General features: G+C 31.7%; 2 protein-coding genes, 1 non-coding gene and 1 pseudogene across 3 annotated transcripts; 1 reads left to right on the top strand and 3 right to left on the bottom strand.

Moving 5' to 3' along the window:
* Positions 1-7,556: 7,556 nt before the first annotated feature.
* On the bottom strand, positions 7,557-8,319 carry LOC145578845 (auxin-binding protein ABP19a-like). The gene has a single exon (XM_081636144.1). It carries the CDS (start codon positions 8,317-8,319, stop codon positions 7,693-7,695), a length of 627 nt encoding a protein of 208 aa, XP_081492270.1. The 3' UTR covers positions 7,557-7,692.
* A 2,002-nt stretch (positions 8,320-10,321) lies between these two features.
* Positions 10,322-10,956, top strand: LOC145578844 (auxin-binding protein ABP19b-like; annotated as a pseudogene).
* Positions 10,957-14,223: 3,267 nt separating this feature from the next.
* Positions 14,224-14,850, bottom strand: LOC145577744 (auxin-binding protein ABP19a-like). The gene has a single exon (XM_081635201.1). The coding sequence runs from the start codon at positions 14,848-14,850 to the stop codon at positions 14,224-14,226; it is 627 nt and encodes a 208-aa protein (XP_081491327.1).
* A 5,732-nt stretch (positions 14,851-20,582) lies between these two features.
* Positions 20,583-20,689, bottom strand: LOC145580371 (small nucleolar RNA R71). The gene has a single exon (XR_014099430.1). It is a non-coding gene; the product is annotated as a small nucleolar RNA R71 (small nucleolar RNA).
* Positions 20,690-22,286: the final 1,597 nt, after the last annotated feature.

Raw genomic sequence — 22,286 nt, 5'->3', positions numbered from 1 at the left:
AACATTGTCTATTTTATTGGCTGGTTAGATGTTTAAATATAAATTTAATATCATGATTCACATTCAAAAAAAAAAAATAAATAAATAAAATAATAGGTGAAAAAGTTTAGTATAATTACGTATTTTTGCAAAATTTCTAGAATTGGTTGATTCTACGATTTGATTCTACTCCAGGTACTTCCGATCCAAAATAGAATCCCGATTTTAAAGACATTAATTGTTATGCATGGAATTAGTCAAGGCTAAACTAGGCATTATATTACAAAAGTACTTAGATAAATACAACTTCTCTAATCTCTAGCATACGTTAACATGTTTAGCTTCATGCACTTGGTCCCTCTTCCCTTGCAGGCTTGCAGCTTTAAGGATAGTCCTCCTCGCTCGCTCTTAGAGCAAATCCATGCATTCGTTATACGGGATAGTTAAACAACCTACATTCATTATTTCAAAGTTATTCCTTCTTGTCCAAATTTTCAACAGAATAGTGGCAATACAGATCATGTTCCATTGAATATTTTATAATAGTCATTTGAAATATGACTGTCATAATATTTTAATGATTATATGGTTCATAATTGACATATTTATCTCCAAATAATAAATTGTTTTATTATATTTTTCGTATAAAATAGTATTAACATTCTTTTTTTATTTATCAAAGTTTTTGTTTCATTTATATAATTTTTACTATTATTTCAGAGTTTCTCAAAAATTAATTATTTTATGTTTATTAAACTTTTCAAAAATTATATTTACGTTGTTGATATTAGGAGACTAATTATGTCCATTATATCGTTCCATAGTTTGCTTAGAATAGGGGAGATTCAGTACGAGTTAATGGATATTATAGGGGATCCATTAACGTACAAGATCATTAGTATCGTCAAGGGGGCCATTGCATCAATCCCAGACTCCGATACACAAGCTTTAAGGCAATCTCTTAGCACATAAATGAAGGATAGACTCAGATTAACATCAGATCAAAGAAGGGAGTATAAAGAAAAGAAAAAATATACTTATTTATCTTGAGAACATATAAGAAGTATACAATATAGAATTTTACAATTACTTTGTTGTAACGAAAAATGTAAAGTGGGCTATGTATATACCCTTTATTATCACAAATTTTTAAATAATTGTGTTGGAGATAGAAATAAATCGAGAGCTAATTTCGAGCACAATTCGGATCCTTACAAACTTAAATGGCCCCTTAAAGTTTAACTGAATTTTTTTCGATACGTAAACTAATGAAAAAGTTAAATCGGACTACAATTTACAATTTATAATAACTTTTGGACTGCAATTTGCAAATTTTTTTTTAAATGGCTGCAATTTGCAAAATACACACTTTAAATGACTGTAATTTGCAAATTTTCCTTTTTAGTAATACATAATTGCAAAGTAAAATATATACATTGGCACATATTTATGTTAGTCAATCTATAATGAGTATTCAAGAACACAGGGAGTAATATATTATTTTTTTTTTATTTTTTGAGGAAAAGTAATATATCATTATTACCTATTAATTAATGAAATACGGAGTAGTTAAATTAGGACTACAAGACAAAATTACATGTAGGGTTATTATTTTCTCTTACGTAATTATTAATAAAGCATTTTCAGTTTTTAGGCTTGAATGTATTTTTTTGGTATTTATTATTACAGAATTACTAGGTTAGATTCCGTGCCATGCACGATAATTTTAACTACTTATCATTAGTTTAACACTTCATATACTTATAAAAATTTAAATTTTGCAAAATAAGATGAAAATTTTGTAATCACAAAATATAAAGAAAATTATATCATACTAAAGAAAACAAAGAGAGTGTTAAAGTTAAAAAAATAAAAATAAATAAAAACAGAGAGAGTATTACATGCACAACTAATAGAAAATTAGATTAGATTACAAAGTTAAGATAGGAAAATATTATTGTTTATTTTAAATTAAAAACAAATAATATTTTTGTTAGATGTGTATTAATGGAATATACTTACCAAATAGGAAGGAAAATATTGTTGTATAGTAATATATATTCTCTAAAAAAATTTGGCAAAAAATAAAAAAAATAAAAAATCTTTTGGAGGGAAATCTTTTAACCTGGATATGACACATGTCTTTCTTGGTTTCACCTTTAATATATAGTCGTAAAAGAGATAGATAAAGGGAAATAAGTCAATGAATAAATAAAAAGAATATATTAAAAGCAAAAATTGGTAAGTCAAAATCACAATTGAAGTACTTAGAAAATAATATTGCTATATTATGTAACTATCTCTTAATAAGATACTTAGGGCCTGTTCTGATTGACTGAATTGAGCTGAACTGAATTGAATTGAATTGAACGAATATTTTATGAGAGAAGGAAATTAAAAACCGAATAGAACTGAAAATAATCTGAAGAGAACAGGCCCTTAAGTTTTCATCATAAGTCATAAAAAAAATAAAAATAAAAATAAAAAAAAAATTGGAAAAAATTAACTTAGCTTAATCAATTTTACATATATTTTTTTGGTACAAATTTTATTTTATTTTTTAATGTAAAGCGGAAATTGTATGGAGTATATTAGTTAAAATATAATTAAGGAAATTTATAAAAAGTAAGATATTACATTAAAATTTTAAATTTCCTTTAGAAATTAAAATCTTATCATTAAAATTACAGAAGGTTTTGTATGTGGCTGGCCACATGGTGTGGCCAGCTAACACATGACAAAAGTAACCCTACTGACCTAGTAACCCCTGTTAAGTAACCCTTCCAACCTAGTAACCCCTAATGACCGACCTAGTAACCCTTCACCGAATCTAGTAACCTCTAACCTCTGTCCAAGTAACCCCTAATTGTACCTAGTAACCCCTCCGACTAAGTAACCCCTCCAACCAAGTAATCCTTGATTGGACCTAGTAACCCCTCCAACCTATTAACCCCTAACTGACCTAGTAATCCCTCCGACCAAGTAAACCCTGACTGAATCTAGTAACCTCTGACCATGTAACCCCTGACCGGACCAAGTAACTCCTCACCAAATCTAGTAACCTCTAACCAAGTAACCATAACCGTACCAAGCAACCCCTGATCGAACCAAGTATCCCCTGACCGGACCTAGTAACCCTTGACCGAATCTAGTATCCCCTCGTTCAATTGTAGACAATTATGACGGGGAAATCTAAGTTCATCAGCCTGATTTACATGGGATGTAAATTAGGGGGTATTTTCGTCTTTTACTCATTTATGTATGGGGTAAATGATTACATTCCTGATGATGTTGTATAAACAGTAACTTCAATGGTTTTTTGTTGACTAACGACTTCGTAAGTCAAAGACGTCTTCCGCGAGTTTACTTTACCTTCTCAAATTGTAAATCCAATGAGTCTGATAAGTTTCAGAGAGAAATCATCTTCTTCGACCAATTGAAGATCAATTTCGGTTACCGTAAGGCCAATTGTGATGTGTGCTGTAATTTGAGATATTGAAAACCATAAGTCGCCCTCCTCTGTCAAATCTATTGGTAAGATAGTGATACCAATTCCCGTAAACTAGCCCTCCTCTGGCAAATCAATTGGGAAGATTGTGATACTGATTCCCATAACCTAGTTCGGGGAATTATCAGCTCTCTGCAAACTAATTACTAATTCGGCGTAGTCGAATCACTGTAAGCTAGTTCATGTATTTGTTATGCTTTCGAATTGCTTAATTAACTTGAATTTTTTTGTTGAATGTGGCTTTTACTGTTTTACATTGATTGAGTATAGTGGATTAAAAAGTTGATTGTGGTTATAATTGTTGATAAAGAGTTGAGAATTGTTTCCCATATCTGGTACGAGTTAAATTTTGCCTCAATAACATTGATTTTCCTCTTGCGAACTCAGTGGATCGACCGGGTGATTTTTGTGAAGATGGCTACCGAGATGAAATTGGCAATCGAGGAGATATTGGCGATCTAGGAGAAAGGCTTTTGTTTTAAGAAATTTATCGTAACGACGTTACTTTCAATGTTACTAACGGGCAATTTCCAACCGTTTTCATAAATCGTACGAGTGAATATAATACTACTAAAAAGGAGGGTGTAGGGCCCACATCAGCGGTTGATTGACAAAATTTCGGCAATCAGACTGATTGCCTGGATCCGCCTCCAACTATGACAAGTGTACGTATCTATTTCAATGCATTGATATTCAAAACTACCTAACTTTTTTTTTTCAAAAAAACTACCTGGGTTTCACAATCTCACGAGATCTAGCATTTATTTCGAAGAAAACCACCTTAATATACAAAAATAATAAGATACACACTACTAGTAGTCAGTAATCGCAAGATTCAATCTGAATTTGCATTTAAAATACATGCAATTATGTGGTTTGATGATTTGATGAATGTAAAACTATTACAGAGTACAATAATCCCATAAACAACAGTAAAATTCAACGAAGATGACGAAGACGAAGACGGTGATGCCCGCGATGGCGGAGACGAAGACGACGACGATGGCAAAGATGAAGACGACAGCGAAGGTAACAGAAATCAAAAGGAAATTGGAATGAAATCGATAAATTGGAATGAAACTTGGCTCTGATATCATGATAACTAAAACAGCAGTGTGATGCAAGGGGGTGAACAGAAGGAATTTAACATAGGAAAAACAACTGATCATTCTCATTACCATAATCTGAGCATAGGGCAGCATATATATACAATAAGACAAAGTCTAGATTTATGCAATAAAACAAAACAGCTAAGAAAATAACGGCCAAGATTATGGAATGATACAGACCCCCTAACAAACTAAGCAGCTGGCAAGGAGAGGTAGCATAACAAACTTAATCCCCTTGGAGGAATTACCAAGATAACCCTGCCTCATTAGAAATGTTAGGGTTTTGAGCTTCGAGGAGGTCTGGGTTGGTTTGGAGCTTCGACGGTGACGAAGACGACAGAAGTTGATGCTCCGACTATTGACAGTTAGAGAGAGAAGGGTAGAAAGAGAAAATGAGAGGAGAGGAGAAGAGAAGAGATAGAGAAAATTATTTTTGAGAAAATGTGGCTGGCCACGCTGTGTGGCCCAACCCATATGAAAGTTGGTATCAAAGTTAACTTATTTACTGCCTAAAAAGTTACAATTATATTTATAAATATTTATTTAAAAACAAAAAGAAACTTAGGACACATCAGAAGATGACACGTGTCATTCTTAGTGTGTTTTGTACTATATATACTTATTGAATTGATGATTGATTGAGACTTAAAATATATCCGTAATAGTGCTAGTACAATATTAGTAATGTAGCTTGACTTTTCTCTTGAAAGACACTTCGTATGATTAAATCATTTAACAGTAATTTTTTTTTTCCCTGTATTATTAATTTGTCTCTGGCATTCAGCCCCACAAAGTTGACTAAATGAATGAGAGTATGAGACTAGAATTATTTTAAAAAAAATTACCTGGTGTCTGGTCTTATATTCAAGATATGTAGACCTTGTAACAAGCAATGCTATATTTCAAATTACGTACAAGAGATTATGCAATAATAATGTATTAATTTGGCTAATTGTTTTCTTCGGGGTCACTTGGTAATTATAACTATCTTTTAAGTTATATTTTTTTAATGATTAAAAATTAGTCTTGAAATGAATAAAAGTTACCTCAATATATATATTTATATATAAAATTTACCCTAATAAAAAAAAACTTTTATATACTTTATTGATAATACACTCTTTAAATAATTGAAATTAAAAGAGTGAGTAATATATAGCTCAATTATTGGTTAAGTTTCCCTCTCGACTCCAGGGATTTTAAAGGCCATTCTCATCAGGTACTCTTGTAGTTTTTTCCATACCCCCCAAAAAAAAAAATCAAATCAACATATATAATTCCGTGATTTGGTATGCAATAAAAAAATAATTTAGTTTGTATTATACACGTTAACTTGGTCAATTCGGCTATGTAAGTTCTGGCAAATATGAAGATAATTCCATATAGCAATTTCTAGAGTGAAGGAAGAATAACTTGAAGTTTTGTCAAAAAAAAAAAAATTTCCGTTTGCAAACTACAGTACATATGACTTTAAGAAGTTTTGTCAAAAAAAAAAAAAAAGGAACTTCCGTTTGCTAGCTACAGTAAGAAGTTTTGTTCAATAAAAAAAAAAAAAAAAAAAAAAACACTTCCGTTTGCTAACTACAGTACATATGACTTTAAAATGACGAATTGAGCAGTGAAAGTATTATGGATTTACGTTCTAGAAATTATAAGTTTCTTGAACTCAAACTATTAATAATATTTTCACATTAAGATTTTTTTTAGGGTTTTTATTATTGGGAAGGTGATTTGGATTCACATAGTCCAAGTCAGGTTTAGGTCTTTTCATCAGCTTTATAATCAAAACATCACTATTCACTACACAATAAAGTCTAGCTAGCTCGCTCTACTTGAGAAGATAAAAAAAAACATTGAAATCAATGCTTACATCAAGCTTGAAGCTAGTGTTGGAGTATTGAGCTATGCCGAAATTGCAAAAAAAGTATGATTTTGACTGTCAGAGTTGTGTTCTATTCTATAAATTTGTGGTTTATATATGTATATTATCAATGTAGATGTCATATGACTAATTATTAATGAAAGTATTTTCCCGTTTAAAAAAAAATAAAATTATCTACATATATATAGAGGTTTCATTTATTCCATTTTCTTATTTTGGTATTAATGTTTATTGTAAATATGGGTATGTGCCACATCTGTCATCAAGAGAGAAAGTCTACAAAATTTCATACCAAAAGCATGTAACAAAATGATTGTGGGTCTCACTCTAATACAATGTTAAATATGGGTTTGGGTTGCACCGTCACTAAGGGATAATCCACTTTACAAGTTCAAGAAGATTTCATCATAAAACCATATTGCAATAAAAGGATTCGACTCTTAGCCTTTAAACAATATTTAACACTACTATACAAGAAAAGGATCGACCTAGTTCCGATGGATATATAGCTTCCAAGGACCCTTTAACATGGTATCACAACTGGGTATATGGGAGATCATGCCACATCCACACTTAAAACTGATGAAAGAGGTCCTATGTAAAGGGGCATGATAGAGTATATAAATCGATCTAAGGATTCAATTCAACCACCAATAAAGATTTCGGATACCTATCGTTATCTGTTGATGTCTTTATTTATTCTATGTTTAGTTTGTCTTTTTTTTTTTTTGTTAGGAGATGTTAGCCAAGCAATTTTATTAAATTAAATCAATATATCCCCGCCAAAATTAAAAAAAAAACTTTGAGGAATAATTTGAACCTTAGATAACACATATTGATCCAATAAATTAAATGCGCCAACTCTGGCTTTTTTTTTTTTAAAGGACCTTAATCTGATTACGTTGTCAAAAGTGAAAAGCCATTTATTAAACATCCTTAAAAGAAAGGGATTGGAACAAGTTTAAAGATAATATTTTATAAAAATTATATTGATAATGATATAAGAAGCATACAATCATTATTCATAAAATACAACAAATAGTTAACTACGAGACATGTAATAGAGGGATATGCTACAAGTAATACAAGGGGCATATGTATACCCTTTATTTGTTACCAAACACTTTAAAAACAATTATGTTGGGCACTTAAATTAAATAAACGGAGAGCTTAAAAATAAGTATGAAGAATACAGGAGTAACTTAAGATGAATATTAAGCAGTGCCGAACACTTGCTTCATCCGCATTACTTCCTTACCACTCAAGAGTGTGATTTTCTGGGCAATGTCGGCAGGTAAATTTCCAGCAAATAAGGAGGTAGGAGTGAGTTGTATTCCTGGATTTGCACCGTTCAAACTAACAAATGCAGTAGCCGGAGTTTTACCAACATTGATTTGGAAGTGAAGCATGGCTTGTGGAAAAACCATGACATCACCAACCTCTAATCTTTTATAGTATGCGGTGTTGCTGGTATCAATAAATCCAGCAATTATTGAACCTTTTACCAAAATAAGAACTTCTGACGTACGGTGGGAATGTACCGGGATCACTCCTCCTACGGCAAAGTCTAACCTGGCCATAGATATTCGTAAACCATTAAACGCTGGGAACACATCCGAAAATGCTAATGTCACATTGTTGCCAAAAACATTATTAGGAGTTTTTTCACCACGGAAACCTGTATAAACAAAATCATTAGTTGTAACTTTAGCAGGATCTTTACAAGCATATCCTTCAGGTCCTGTAGGAAGACTAAGATCCCCAACACAAAAGTCGAATTCTATGGCTTGTGAGACAGAGGCTAAGAGACAAAAGATAACGAAAATCGAAATAGTGTTCATTTTGTAAGCTAGAAATAGGTGTTACAAATGATGGATAAAGGATGTAATAAAGAGATAGGTTTTTGTAATGTAGATGGGTTGATTGTATTTTCTTTATGGCAAATGACACCCTTTATATAGAACTTTGCTGAGTTTGCATGTTTACGTGGCAGCTCTCTTTCTTGATTATTAAGATTTGTTCAGTCACTTGATCGAGACGACATCAATCATTTATAGGCTTTGCTTAAATGATATTCTATTGAATAAATTAGATTAATCAAAATCAATGATTTTTAAGTATATGATTTTATTGACTCAACGGTTTCATTTATTATATTCTATTGAATATATTTGTATAACAATTTTTAAGAAAATGTACTGCTTTGTTTTTAATTAAGGAAAATGTTATGCATAGCCCTTAGGGCTATATATAATTATTAAATTTACATTTGAAAATTGTAAAAAGTTAAGAATTCATAAAAATATAAACACTAACTATACTAATTTACGCGTGTTTTTATCATGAATTTCTAATTTTATACAATTTCCAAGAGTGTATTTAATGCTTATATATAGCCTTTAAGGCTACATATAGCATTACCCTTTAATTAAAGGTTACTTAGAAATTTATACTTCAATGTTTATATTTTTTTAAAAATATATTTTATACCAATATTTATATTTGTGAGAATTTGGTGGAAATTGGTAAAGAAATGGCGAATTGAATTTGGGAGCGGTTTAAAGAAAAAAATCGGGGGGAAAAACAATATAAAAGCTCAATATAGCCGTTAGGTGGAGCCCATTGACGGAAAAGTCACCGGATTTTTAAAAAGGGTGAGAAAATAAATGCGTTTTTAATTTAAGTGGTGGTACAATAAAAAAAAATATTAAATGGGTGGTAATTTCAAAACAGGTATGCTTTAATTTATAAATTATTCATAAAAAAAATCAAAAGAAAAAAAATCACCTTTTGAACAATTGAAGTTACTCCCAATATGGCCAATGTTAGACTCTCAGAGACTGTAATAGGCTGGTAACCATGTATTCCATGTCACATGTGGATGATGTGAGTGAACTTTAACTTAAATTATACCCTTTTTTTTTTTTTTTCTTTTTTTCTTTTTTGTTAACAATAGGTGGAGATAACTTGTGATAGATTTCGGATCCATTAAACACTTTCTTCTTATCTAAAATAAATAGAAGTATATATGAAAGAAATCTGGTTAAATGTAATTTTCTAAACATCAGTATCAATCTTGACAATTTCCTTTAATTGATCAAATCAACTTTTTTATTGCAATTAACTTAGTCTAACTATCGAGCTGTATTTGTTCACTACTGATTATTTTCAAGAAATTCTTTTGCGTAATATATTGAGGACGGCCTGACCAATACCAGATCTTTGTAATCGTTCAAAGTTTGAATAACTGAAACTTTCATCCAATCATTAAGAAGTGATATCTTGTAAATAACTTTGTTTATGTAAGATCATTAGATGAATGTTGAAAACCATTATACCCTATTTGTTAGTGTCCTACATTGGAGAAAGAGAAGTGTTTAATCCACTTTATAAGTTAGAGGAGTTACTCCTACTATTGCGAATTGATTTTAATATGGAAACTCATAAGCCTTGTTAGTAGATCAAACTTTCCTCTTTTTTTTGGATTGTCCAGACCCATTTCATATTCTCTTAAAAATATAACAATGAACAATGGTGATTAATTTCCAATTACATAATACATTCATTTTTCATCTCCATTGAACATTAATCCGACCACAAAGATCTACGTAAGCCATGATAGTAGCTCATATCACATTAATTTACCATATAAATTAAAAAATAAAAAAAATGAAAAAAACTTCAATTGAAAACTTCCACCAAATTGCACGTACTAGATCAATTTGTAGAGCATAAATTTTTATAGTTTAAGGCAACACTACTAAAACCAAGAGAAAAAAAACAGAAAAAAATACTATCCATCTATTGTTAATCCAATAACCTACCTTTTTATATACTTTAAACATGGAGATTCTCAAATTTGTCCTATACATTTCTCTCTTTGTTTCTCTATCGTCTGCTACTAGTGTTGTTGATTTTTGTGTTGAGGATTTTAATTTTCCAGGTACGCCAGCCGTTTTCCTTGTAGGAATCCGGCAAACTTAAAAGCAGATGACTTTGTTTTATCTGGTTTGGGTGTTGCGGGCAAAGAATCAAACATCTTTGGTGTAGATGTGACATTTGCAATCGATTTGACTTTTCCTGCTTTAAATGGTTTAGGCCTTTCCATGTGGCGGTTAGACATTGGTGTGGGTGGAGTTGTCCCAATCTACTCGCACAGGGTATCAGAACTTATCCTTGTGATTGAAGGAGTGATACTTGCGGGTTTTATAGATTCAAACGATCAAGTATATTATAAAACATTAACCAAGGGAGATATTATGATCTTCCCTCAATCATTACTTCATTTCCAAGTTAATGTTGGTAAACTCCTGCTCTTGCCTTTGTTAGCCTAAACATTGCAAGCCCTAATTTTCAAATTACTACCACGAAATTCTCTGTTTGCCAATAACTTACGTACGGATGTGATTGAGAAGATTACTTTACTTGATGCTACACAAGCAAAGAAGTTGAAGAGCATCTTTGGCGGCATTAATTGAATGTTCTCTATTGATGTGTTGTTTACATAAATATGTTCCTGTATAAGTTATATATATTGTCATTCATGTAAAAACGTACGTGGAATTATCGCTGACAAGTACTATCACCCATAAAATTAGTGGAATCGTTTAGCATCAAGAAAATCAAGATTATTACGCAATTTAAACGATTCTTAATTAATTTATTAATATAAAGTCATACGACATCTATTATTTCAATTTTAAAAGTGATGTATACAAATTTTTACCTTGTTTCTACCCTTATTTGGAATAGTACATTTATTTGCATGTACAAGTAAAAATAAACATGTTGTATACTACATCTTAAAACACTTCTATTTTATTAATTTCAATTATTCTTTTTCCTCCTTTTCCTCTTTCTGTCTTTCCTCTCTCTTCTCATTGGTAACCCGTATCTTCATCTGTTCATGAGCTAATCACTTCATCACTTTTTGTTGCTGCTTGAATTCAAGGCTCAAAAATCAATACTAATGAAAAATATTGGCTTTAGATAAGTAACTTTGACAACATTGTCTATTTTGTTGGCTGATTAGATGTTAAAATTTGAATTTAAAATCATGATTCAAATTCCAAAATAAAAAATAAAAAAAGAATAAATAATAATCGGTGAAAAAGTTTAGTATAATTTCATATTTTTGCAAAATTTCAAGAATTGGTCGATGTTGGAATATTTGCTTCAAATTGTTACTGGTTAGTTAACTCCTAATATATAGGATTATGCTCTACTAATTATTAGTTTTTATTAGTGGAATCATAATATTAGTGAGGTAATTTTGTGGGTTAATGTTAGCATGAACAATGATCATGGAATCATGTTCTTTTTTTTTTTTTTTTTTTTTTTTTTCCATCTCTCTCTTCACGAAGTTGAAGAGACGTGCTTCAATATTTACAAATATTGAAGCAAGGGGGTGTGTTAAGAAAAGATGCTTCAAAATGTTAATAGTTACTCCATATTAATTAAATTAGTCAATTGTTAATGGTTAGTTATTATCCTAAATAATAGTAGCAGTTTGGTAGTATTGTAGTTAGAATTACTCCCTCCGTTTCAATTTGTTAGTCCAATATACTATTTTGGGCGTTTCAAAAAGATCTACCCATATTGAATGTATTCCACTTTTAACTTAGCATTTGTTTCTTGTATTATACATATTAAATTATATTTGGTTAAATTAATTAATTGTGAATTGATGAAATGACTCTAAATAAAGAAATTACTTCCTTGATTTATGCAATTATGGCTAATGCTTTCCTAAAAAAATGAATAATTTTAAATAAGGCAAAATTATTTATGAATTGTTTTTTACTTTAATGTTAGATTTCAAATATTCTCCTTTTCTTATTTTATGTGATTGATTCCATATGGGATTATTATATTGAAACGGAGGGAGTAGTAAGTTTGTATAGTGTAGTGGAGTAAATCGTGGTACATGATTGCCCACTAACTTATTCATGTTTCCTATATTTTTGGCACTAGTTAGGAAGTTGTTAGCTTGAGATTAGGCTTATTAGGAGTATTAGTTTTCTACCTGTATAAAGGCTATTATTATCTGTTTTATTTGAATGAGAAAGCAGTTTTATTTTCCAAAAAATACACATGATTCCATGATCATTGTTCATGCTAATATTAACCTACTATTATGACCCCATTAATATTATGACTCCACTAACACAAACTAATACTTAGCAGAGCATGCAAATTCCTATATATTAGGAGTTAACTAACCACTAACAATTTGAAGCAAATATTCCAATACACCCCCTTGCTTCAAATTGGATTACAATGACTATCTGATCTTCACGCTTGACCTCGACGAAATTTACTTTTGCTTTTACAACATTTTGTGATGCACATCTCATCACCCACACAGTTCTGCTGGTGCACATTATCTCCAACATGATATTCTCGGAGCACTTCTCTCCGCACAACTAAACCTCGACATTTTTTTATTGATGCACTTCTCATTAATTAATCAATCTTGTTAATGAACATATTCACCAACTTACCTTCAATAGAGTGCATCTCTCCATTAACTCTCTTTGACATTGTCTTTCAATTGACGATATCACCTTACATCATACAAAAACATTTGGTATTATCTTGAAAACCATCTCTGCATTGATTACGACTTCCGTACTCGTAAAGATTTTGCAATCTTCACTTCAAACAATCGATTCTACGATTTGATTCTACTCCAGACACTTCTAATTCAAAATAAAATCCCTATTCTAAGGACATTAATTGTTATGCATTTCTATGCACGGAATTAGTCGAGTCTAAACTAGGTATTATATTACAAAAGTACTTGGATAAAAACAAATTCTCTAATCTCTAGCATACGTTAACATGTTTAGCTTCATGCACTTGGTCCCTCTTCCCTTGCAGAGTTGCAGGCTTGCAGCTTTAAGGATAGCCCTCCTCGCTCGCTCTTAGAGCAAATCCATGCATACGTTATACGGCATAGTTAAACAACCTACATTCATTATTTCAAAGTTATTCCTTCTTGTCCAAATTTTAAAGAGAATAGTGGCTATACAGATCATGTTCCATTGAAATTTTATAATAGTTGTAGAAACATAACTGTTATAATATTTTAAAGATTATATGATTCATAAATGACATATTTATCTCTTAATAATTAATTATGTTATTATATTTTTCGTATAAAATTATATTATCAACATTTTTTTTATTTATCAAATTTTTTGTTTCATTCATATAATTTTTATTATTATTTCATAGTTTCTCAAAAATTAATTATTTTATGTTGATTAAACTTTTCAAAAATTATATCTACGTTGTTGATATTAGGAGACTAATTATATCCATTATATAGTTCCATAGTTTGCGTAGAATAGGGGAGATCCAGTACGAGTTAATGGCTAGTATAGGGAATCCATTAACAAGATCATTAGTATCATAGTCAAGGGGGCCATTGCATCAATCCCAGACTCCAATCCACAAGCTTTAAGGCAATCTCTTAGCGCATAAATGAAGGATAGACTCAGACTAACATAAGATCAAAGAAGGGAGTATAAAGAAAAGATAAAATATACTTATTAATCTTAGAACATATAAGAAGTATACAATATAGAATGTTACAATTACTTTGTTGTTACGAAACATGTAAAGTGGGCTATGTATGTACCCTTTATAATCACAAAATTATAAATAATTGTGTTGGACATTGAATAAATCGAGAGCTTAGAAATAAGTATTAAGAACCCAAGAGTAGCTAAAGATGGATATCAAGCTGTGCCAAAGATTCGCTTCATCCGCATAACTTCCTTACGACTCAAAAGTGTAATATCCTGGGCAATGTCAGCAGGTAAATTCCCAGCAAATAAAGTGGTAGGAGTGAGTTGTAATGCAGGGTTTGCACCATTTAGACTGACATAGGCAGTAGCCGGAGTTTTACCAACGTTAATTTGAAAGTGAAGCATGGCCTTTGGAAACACCATAACATCACCAACCTCTAATCTTTTATAGTATGCGGTGTTGTTGGTGTCAATAAATCCTGCTATGATTGAACCTTTCACCAAAAGAAGAACTTCTGACGTACGATAGGAGTGTACTGGGATCACTCCTCCTACAGCGAAGTCTAACCTGGCCATAGATATACCTAAACCATTAAAGGCTGGGAACACATCAGAAAATGCTAATGTCACATTGTTCCCAAATACGTTATTGGGTGTTTTTTCACCACGAAAACCTGTGTAAACAAAATCATCAGTTATGACTTTAGCAGGATCTTTGCAAGCATATCCTTCAGGTCCTCTAGGAAGACTAAGATCTCCAACACAAAAGTCGAGTTCTATAGCATGTGAGAGAGAAGATAGGAGACAAAAGACAAAGAAAAACGAAAGAGTTCTCATTTTGTTAGAAGCTAGAAATAGGTGGTACAAATGGTGGATAAAATGAGAGAAGTAAAGAGGTAGGTGGTACAGATGGTTTGATTGTATTTTCTTTGTGGCAATCGACACCCTTTATATAGTATTGGCTGAGCATGCAAGTTTTCGCGGCTTAAGAGAATAATAAATGATGTATGCGATAATGTTAAGAGGAATTTGACTATTTGAAATAGAGATCCACTTGTTTAACCAATTCAATTTTTTTAAGTATCATTTTATTGACTCAAAGTTTCCATTTATAAAAATCGTTGAAATTGTTTATCAATAGTTTTTTTTTTCTTCGTTGATTGAACAGTTTTAATTGATTCTAGCAAGATTTAATTAAGAGTAATGATATATACCGTCGTCCATAAGGCTGTAACTAATACTTAACCCTTACGTTTCTGAATGATATTGGTTTATAACGGTTTGATTTTTGCCATTGTTCATTTATTAATTTTACTATATTTATTTTACTTCAATGTATATACTCGTATTTTTTACTAGGAAAATTTGCAAATTGCACCATTTATAGTTAGTATTTTGTAAATTGCAGCCATTTAAAAAAAATTACAAATTGCAGCCCAAAATTTCTTATAAATTATAAATTGCAGCCTGATCTAACTTTTTCATCGATTTACGTGTCAAAATTTTTTTGGTTAAGGTTTTAGGGGTCATTTTAGTTCTTAAGGAACCAAATTGATCTCGCAATTAGCAAAAAAATAACGTAATTGCCTCGTTTTTACAGAAAAAAATAGTTCCCTACAAATCGATACATTTTTGTTATGCAAAACGAGACAATTACATTATTTTTTTTGCTAATTTCGAGCTCAATTCGGATCCTTAAGAACTTAAATGGCCCCTAAAACCTTAACCGAATATTTTTCAATACGTAAACCGTTGAAAAAGTTAAATCAGGTTGAAATTTACAATTTATAAGAACTTTTAGGCTGTAATTTGCAATTTTTTTAAAATGGTTGTAATTTGCAAAATACTAACTTAAAATGGCTGCAATTTGTAAATTTTCCTTTTTAGTAATACATAATTGCAAAGTAAAATATATATATTGGCACGTATTTATGTTAGTCAATCTATAATGAGTATTCAAGATCATAGGGAGTAATATATTATTATTACCTATTTATTAATGAAATACAGAGTAATTAAATTAGGACTACATGACAAAATTACACGTAGGGTTATTATTTTCTTTTACATAATTATTAATAAAACTTTTTCAGTTTTTCGGCTTGAATGTATTTTTTTGGTATTTATTATTACAGTATTATACTTAAAATGTATCCGTAATAGTGCGAGTACAATATTAGTAATGTATCTTGACTTTCCTCTTGAAAGATGCTTCATATGATTTAAATCATTTAATAGTAATTATTTATTTTTTATTTTTAATTTTTTTTTCTGTATTATTAATTTGTCAACGGCATTCAGCCCCACAAAGTTGACTAAATGCATGAGAGTATGAGATTAGAATTATTAAACAATATTGCCTGATGTCTGGTCTTATATTCAAGATATGTAGACCTTGTAACAAGCAATGCTATATTTCAAATTACATATAAGAGTTTATGCAATAATAATGTATTAATTTGGCTAATTGTTTTCTTTTTGGGGGTCACTTGGTAAATATAACAATCTTTCAATCCTTTAAGTTACATTTTTTTAATGATTAAAAGTTAGTTTTGAAATAAATAAAGTTACCCCAATATATATACTTATATATAAAATTTACCCTAATACAAAAAAATATTTTATATACTTTATTGATAATACACTCTTTAAATAATTGAATATCAGAGAGTACAATTATTGGTTAGAGCTTCCCTTTCTCAACTCCAGGGATTTTGAAGGCCAATTCTCATCACTTGCTCTTGTAATTTCTACCAAAAAAAAAAAAATCAAATATCAATGATTGAACATATATAATTCCGTAATTTGGTATGCAATAAAAAAAAATAATTTAATTTGTATTATACACGTTAACTTGGTCAATTCGGCTATCTAAGTTCTGGCAAATATGAAAATAATTCCATATAGCAATTTCTAGAGTGAAGGAAGAATAACTTGAAGTTTTGTCAAAAAAAAAAAAACACTTCCGTTTGCTAACTATAGTATTATGACTTTAAAATGACGAATTGAGCTGTGAAAGTATTATGTATTTACTTTCTAGAAATCATAAGTTTCTTAAACTCAAAATAATAATAATATTTAATTTCAATTATTGATGTTCACATTAAGATTTGGATTTCATTTTAGTTACCGATTATTGTGAGTGTTTAACTATCTTAAAGCCTGCCTCCTCAACTCTCTTCGATCTCCCTCTTTGAGGGTTTTTCGGCTGTCGTTTGTGCCGAAAATAATCTAAATTCTTCGAAAATTAAATTATTTTCAATCCTTATTCTTTGATTCAATTTAGTTTTTTGTTTTCTTGCATTGTTCGTTCTATCCTTCTAGGAGAGTCTTCTGTCCAATTTCTTGGTATTTTGATTCTAACCTATGGATGAGATATTTTTTAGGGTTTTCATTATTGGGAAGGTGATTTGGATTCACATAGTCCAAGTCAGCTTTAGGTCTTCTCATCAGCTTTAAAATCAAAACATCACTACACAATGTGAAAGTCTAGCTAGCTCGCTCTACTTGAGAAGATTTCGAAATCAATGCTCACAACAAGCTTGAAGCTAGCGTTGGAGTATGAGCTATGCCGAAATTGCAAAAAAGTTATGATTTTGATTGTAGAGTTATGTTCTTTTCGATAAATTTGTGGTTTATATATGTATATTATCAAAGTAGATGTCATATGACTAATTATTAATGAAAGTATTTTCCCGTTTAAAAAAAAATAAAATTATCTACATATATATAGAGGTTTCATTTATTCCATTTTCTTATTTTGGTATTAATGTTTATTGTAAATATGGTATGTGCCACATCTGTCATCAAGAGAGAAAGTCTACAAAATTTCATACCAAAGGCATGTAACAAAATGATTGTGGGTCTCACTCTAATACAATGTTAAATATGGGTTTGGGTTGCACCGTCACTAAGGGATAATCCACTTTACAAGTTCAAGAAGATTCCATCATAAAACCATATTGCAATAAAAGGATTCGACTCTTAGCCTTTAAACAATATTTAACACTACTATACAAGAAAAGGATCGACCTAGTTCCGATGGATATATAGCTTCCAAGGACCCTTTAAATTGTATTACAACTGGGTATATGGGAGATCATGCCACATCCACACTTCAAACTGATCAAAGAGCTCCTATGTAAAGCGGCGTGATAGAGTATATAAATCGATCTTAGGATTCAATTCAACCATCAGTTAAGATTTTGGATATCGTTATCTGTTGATGTCTTTGATTTATTCTATGTTTTTGTCTTTTTTTTTTCTTTTAGGAAATGTTAGCCGAGCAATTATATTAAATTAAATCAATCCCCACCAAAATTAAAAAAAAAACTTCGAGGAATAATTTGAACCTAAGATAACACATATTGATCCAATGAATTAAATGTTTCAAGTCTGGCCTAATTTTTATTTTTTTAAAAGGATGATAAGTCATATTTTGTACGTGTTTATAGAGTCTTTTTAGGTAGTTTTCGAGTCTAGATTAATTATTCATGGCTTATTTTGGCTTGATTTGGTTTAGTTGTGATCATACGATGCTTTTATAGGTAGATTCGTTGTTTTTGATGTATTTCAGGATTTAACGAAGATTTTTGGAAGTTTTACGAAGTTGCGGATCGTGATCATAACTTGCAATTCACCTAAAAAGCCAAAGTTTGAAGTTGAATTCATTTAAGGGTAATATCCAGCCAGACACGCCCATGTCACTCAGAGACATGGACATGTTAGTGTTATTTGAGAAGGCAGAAAGTTGGAAGTTGAAGTTTCATATGAGGCACGCCCATGTCGAGTCGAGTGTTTCAAGCTAGCAGTTACGTGCTAAGGGAAGCATGGTCGTGTTGAATGCGGGCATGCCCATGCCTCGTTGAGTGAAGTTGGCCCAGCGAGACACGCCCATGTCAGAATTTGACATGCCCATGTCTAGCTGGAGATTAAAGAAAAATTGATTTTGACTTTAGGCACAGGCATGTCTTGTGTGACATGCCCATGCTTGGACGAATTTAGTCGGTTTTAATCCGATTTCTTTCCTTAATTAATCCTATCGTTTAGCCTCCTTATAAATACTCTTTAGCATTATAATTTCACCTTAGAACCCTAGTTTTCTCTCTAGAATTTATTTTCATTGTAATTCAAGATTATGCAGTCAAGTTTCTTTGTTTATCTCTTGTAATTCAAGATTTGGTATTTTCTTATTATCTTTAATTCCTTTTACTATTAATTTTGTTTTCTTTAATTCTTGTTATTGTTATCATTAATATGTGTGAGTAGTTTCCTTATTCCAAGATCTAGCGGAACCCGAATATGATTGATGCATGATTTAATTCTTTAAATTCTCTAATGATAATTGTAATTGATATGCTTAATTGATTGTGCTCATGAAAATACTAGATTAAGGATAATTGGTATTGCCATTAATCCATTGCTTTAACCGCAACGGGGGTTGGGTTTTGACAGGTTTGAATAAATCAATTAAGGGTTTGAAGTTCATCACGGGAGTAGTTGAATGGATGACTAGGAAGTTAGAGTAATGTGCTCAAAGTGTTTAATTTACATGATTCCACGGAAGTAGGCTTGATTGTGATTAGAGAAGCCATTGATAACTCGGGAGAGACCATTGGTACTATTTAGGGATTACTTTTCCTCTTTAATCAATTGAATTATATGTTAGGGGTAGAACGACTATTGCATTAATTGTATTCGTGGTGATGCTTGATCTTGGATGTTTTTAGTATTTGATCTATCATGTTATTTAGTTTAATCGTTCTTCCTTGGTAATTAGTTATTAATTCTCACTTATTTGATTTGGTTACTTGCTTAGTAGTTACTTGAGTCTATTTAATTAGTTAAACCATAGTTTCTTGGGATCCGACCCTTACTTGCCCGTCTACATAGTAGTGTTCTTGTTAGGTTTATTTTTGTTAGGTATGCGACACTCCTATCAAATTTTGGTGCCGTTGTCGGGGACTAACGGTTTCATTCTAGTTATTTGTGATTCGTTTTTACTAAGCATATATTTTGTTGCTTTGGCTATTGTTCCTTGTGTCTTTGATCTCCCGTTATAGTTTCTTTGTTGCATGCAAACTCGAAGTTCAGGTTCAGATGATTTAACACCTTTTGATTCTAAGATCGAAGCTAATGTAAGAAGACGAAAAGGTAGAAGAAGGAGAAATCAAAGTACAAGAAACCTGGTTGACCCAGGAACAAAATCTCTTTTAGAGTATGGTATTCTTGATACAACAACCGGATTCCTCTCTAGTATTGTTAGACCACCTGTCACTGCTTAGAGTTTTGAGTTGAAGCCCCAATTCATACAGTTCATCTCCGATGATTCTTTTGCGGGCTCACCGAACGATTGTCCTGTGACTCACATTGATAGTTTCTTGGAGAAGTGTATCACTATGAAGCTCAATGGTGTTACTGATGATGCTATTAGACTACGCCTCTTCCCTTTTTCACTACGGGATAGAGCAAGGGAGTGGTTACGAGATGAAGGTATTGGTTCCTTTGATACGTGGGACAAGCTTGTCAAGGCCTTCCTAGTCAAATTCTTGGGGTAAGAGAAAACTGCAAAATTAAGGAACGAGCTATCTACCTTCCATCAATCCAATGACGAATGCCTATATGAGGCATGGAGAAGGTTTAAGCGATTGCAGAGACAATGCCCTCGCCATGGTATTCCAGAGTGGATGTTGATCCAAACGTTCTATAATGGTTTGACCCATGAGTTTCGCATATACATTGATGCTGCGTCTGGAGGTTCCATCATGATTAAGAACCCAACCGATGCTAAGGATTTGATTGAGAAGATGGCAGCTAATGATAATTACCATCCACGAGGACGAAGTGCTACTAACAAAGGAGGTAAATATAATGTTGATGATCTAACTCTTTTGACAAGTTCTATGCAGGCATTAACTCATAAATTTGATCAATTCCAAGTCGGGCCTCCTCGACCCTCGATGGAAACTTGTCAAATGTGTGAAATACAAGGTCATACTACACGAGAGTGTCAGCTTAATTATGATGGAATGACGATTGAGCAAGAAAATGCTTTTCATACCACGACCTCCTAGGATTCCTACGCGCTTTCAACCATGGAGTCCACTTATCAATCAAAATTGTCTTGTAAAGTCCGTATGAAAACTGAAATCGTATTTTCATAAAACAATATTTTATTCCAAGTAAAACTTATCAAAATATAATTATTAATTCTAATTTTATTAGGACTTAAGAGAACCTTCTAGAGAACTCTAGAAGACTATAATTAATTCTAATAACCTTAGGAATAATAATTAACATTGGGCCCTCCCCTAGATCATCGGGCCGCATGTAAAGATCAACCGGGCCCAGTTTAGTATTTTGGCCATAACTTCCTCATTATTCATCGGAATTGGGCTTATAATATATCGTTGGAAAGCTCTTTGCAAGCACCATCCAAATACACTATTATTGGACCCTTGTCGTGTACCAACTAAACTGGATTGGCTATTTTCATAAAATAGAGTTGTTTTTCGAAAACAGAAAGAAAGAATTTTTAATAAAAACCAACCGCAACACCTAACCTTTCACACTTTCACCTTATTCGATTATCATTCGACATGAAAGGTATTCATCACCGGGTTTGGTTTTGGGGAGACACAAATGGGTGTCTACAGAGGCCCCCACTTTGATTGAGTTTGGAGAAACGTAAGTTTCGAAAACGAAAGTCAAAGTAGCGATAGGGACGGAGAATGATTCAGAACGTTCTGCGATCCTAAATCATTATGGTAACGCCAATACTTTCAAACTAGCGTTATTTAAACAGATAAAAGTGTTAAGAAACGCGTATCTTGCACCGTCGAGCACACGTCTCTGAAGGTAACTGATTTGTTGCTGCATTGCTATTGTGACAACTTTCCACAACCTATGGAACGCCATCTTGCTATTTTGATGTTCACTCGTCTCTGAACAATAGAGCTTTTTTTTTATATGTCCACGCGTCTCGGAACATAGAGATTTTTTTTTAGTATGTCCACGCGTCTCTGAACAAAAGAGCTTGAAAGAAATGTCCACGCGTCTCTGAACAAAAGAGCTTTGAATGAAATTTCCACGCGTCTGTGAACAATAGAGCTTTGATAGAAATGTCCACGCGTCTCTAAACAAAAGAGCTTGAAAGAAATGTCCACGCGTCTCTGAACAAAAGAGCTTTGATAGAAATGTCCACGCGTCTCTGAACAAAAGAGCTTGAAAGAAATGTCCACGCATCTCTGAAAAAAAGAGCTTTGAATGAAATT

Source organism: Chenopodium album, chromosome 14 (genome assembly GCF_948465745.1).
Source record: "Chenopodium album chromosome 14, dcCheAlbu1.1, whole genome shotgun sequence".
In the NCBI taxonomy this organism is placed as follows: Eukaryota; Viridiplantae; Streptophyta; class Magnoliopsida; order Caryophyllales; family Amaranthaceae; genus Chenopodium; species Chenopodium album.
This window is presented reverse-complemented; position numbering and strand designations above follow the sequence as displayed.

Coding starts and splice junctions, on each gene's coding strand:
- LOC145577744 (XM_081635201.1), bottom strand. CDS start 14,850: ATGAGAACTCTTTCGTTTTTCTTTGTCTTTTGTCTCCTATCTTCTCTC.
- LOC145578845 (XM_081636144.1), bottom strand. CDS start 8,319: ATGAACACTATTTCGATTTTCGTTATCTTTTGTCTCTTAGCCTCTGTC.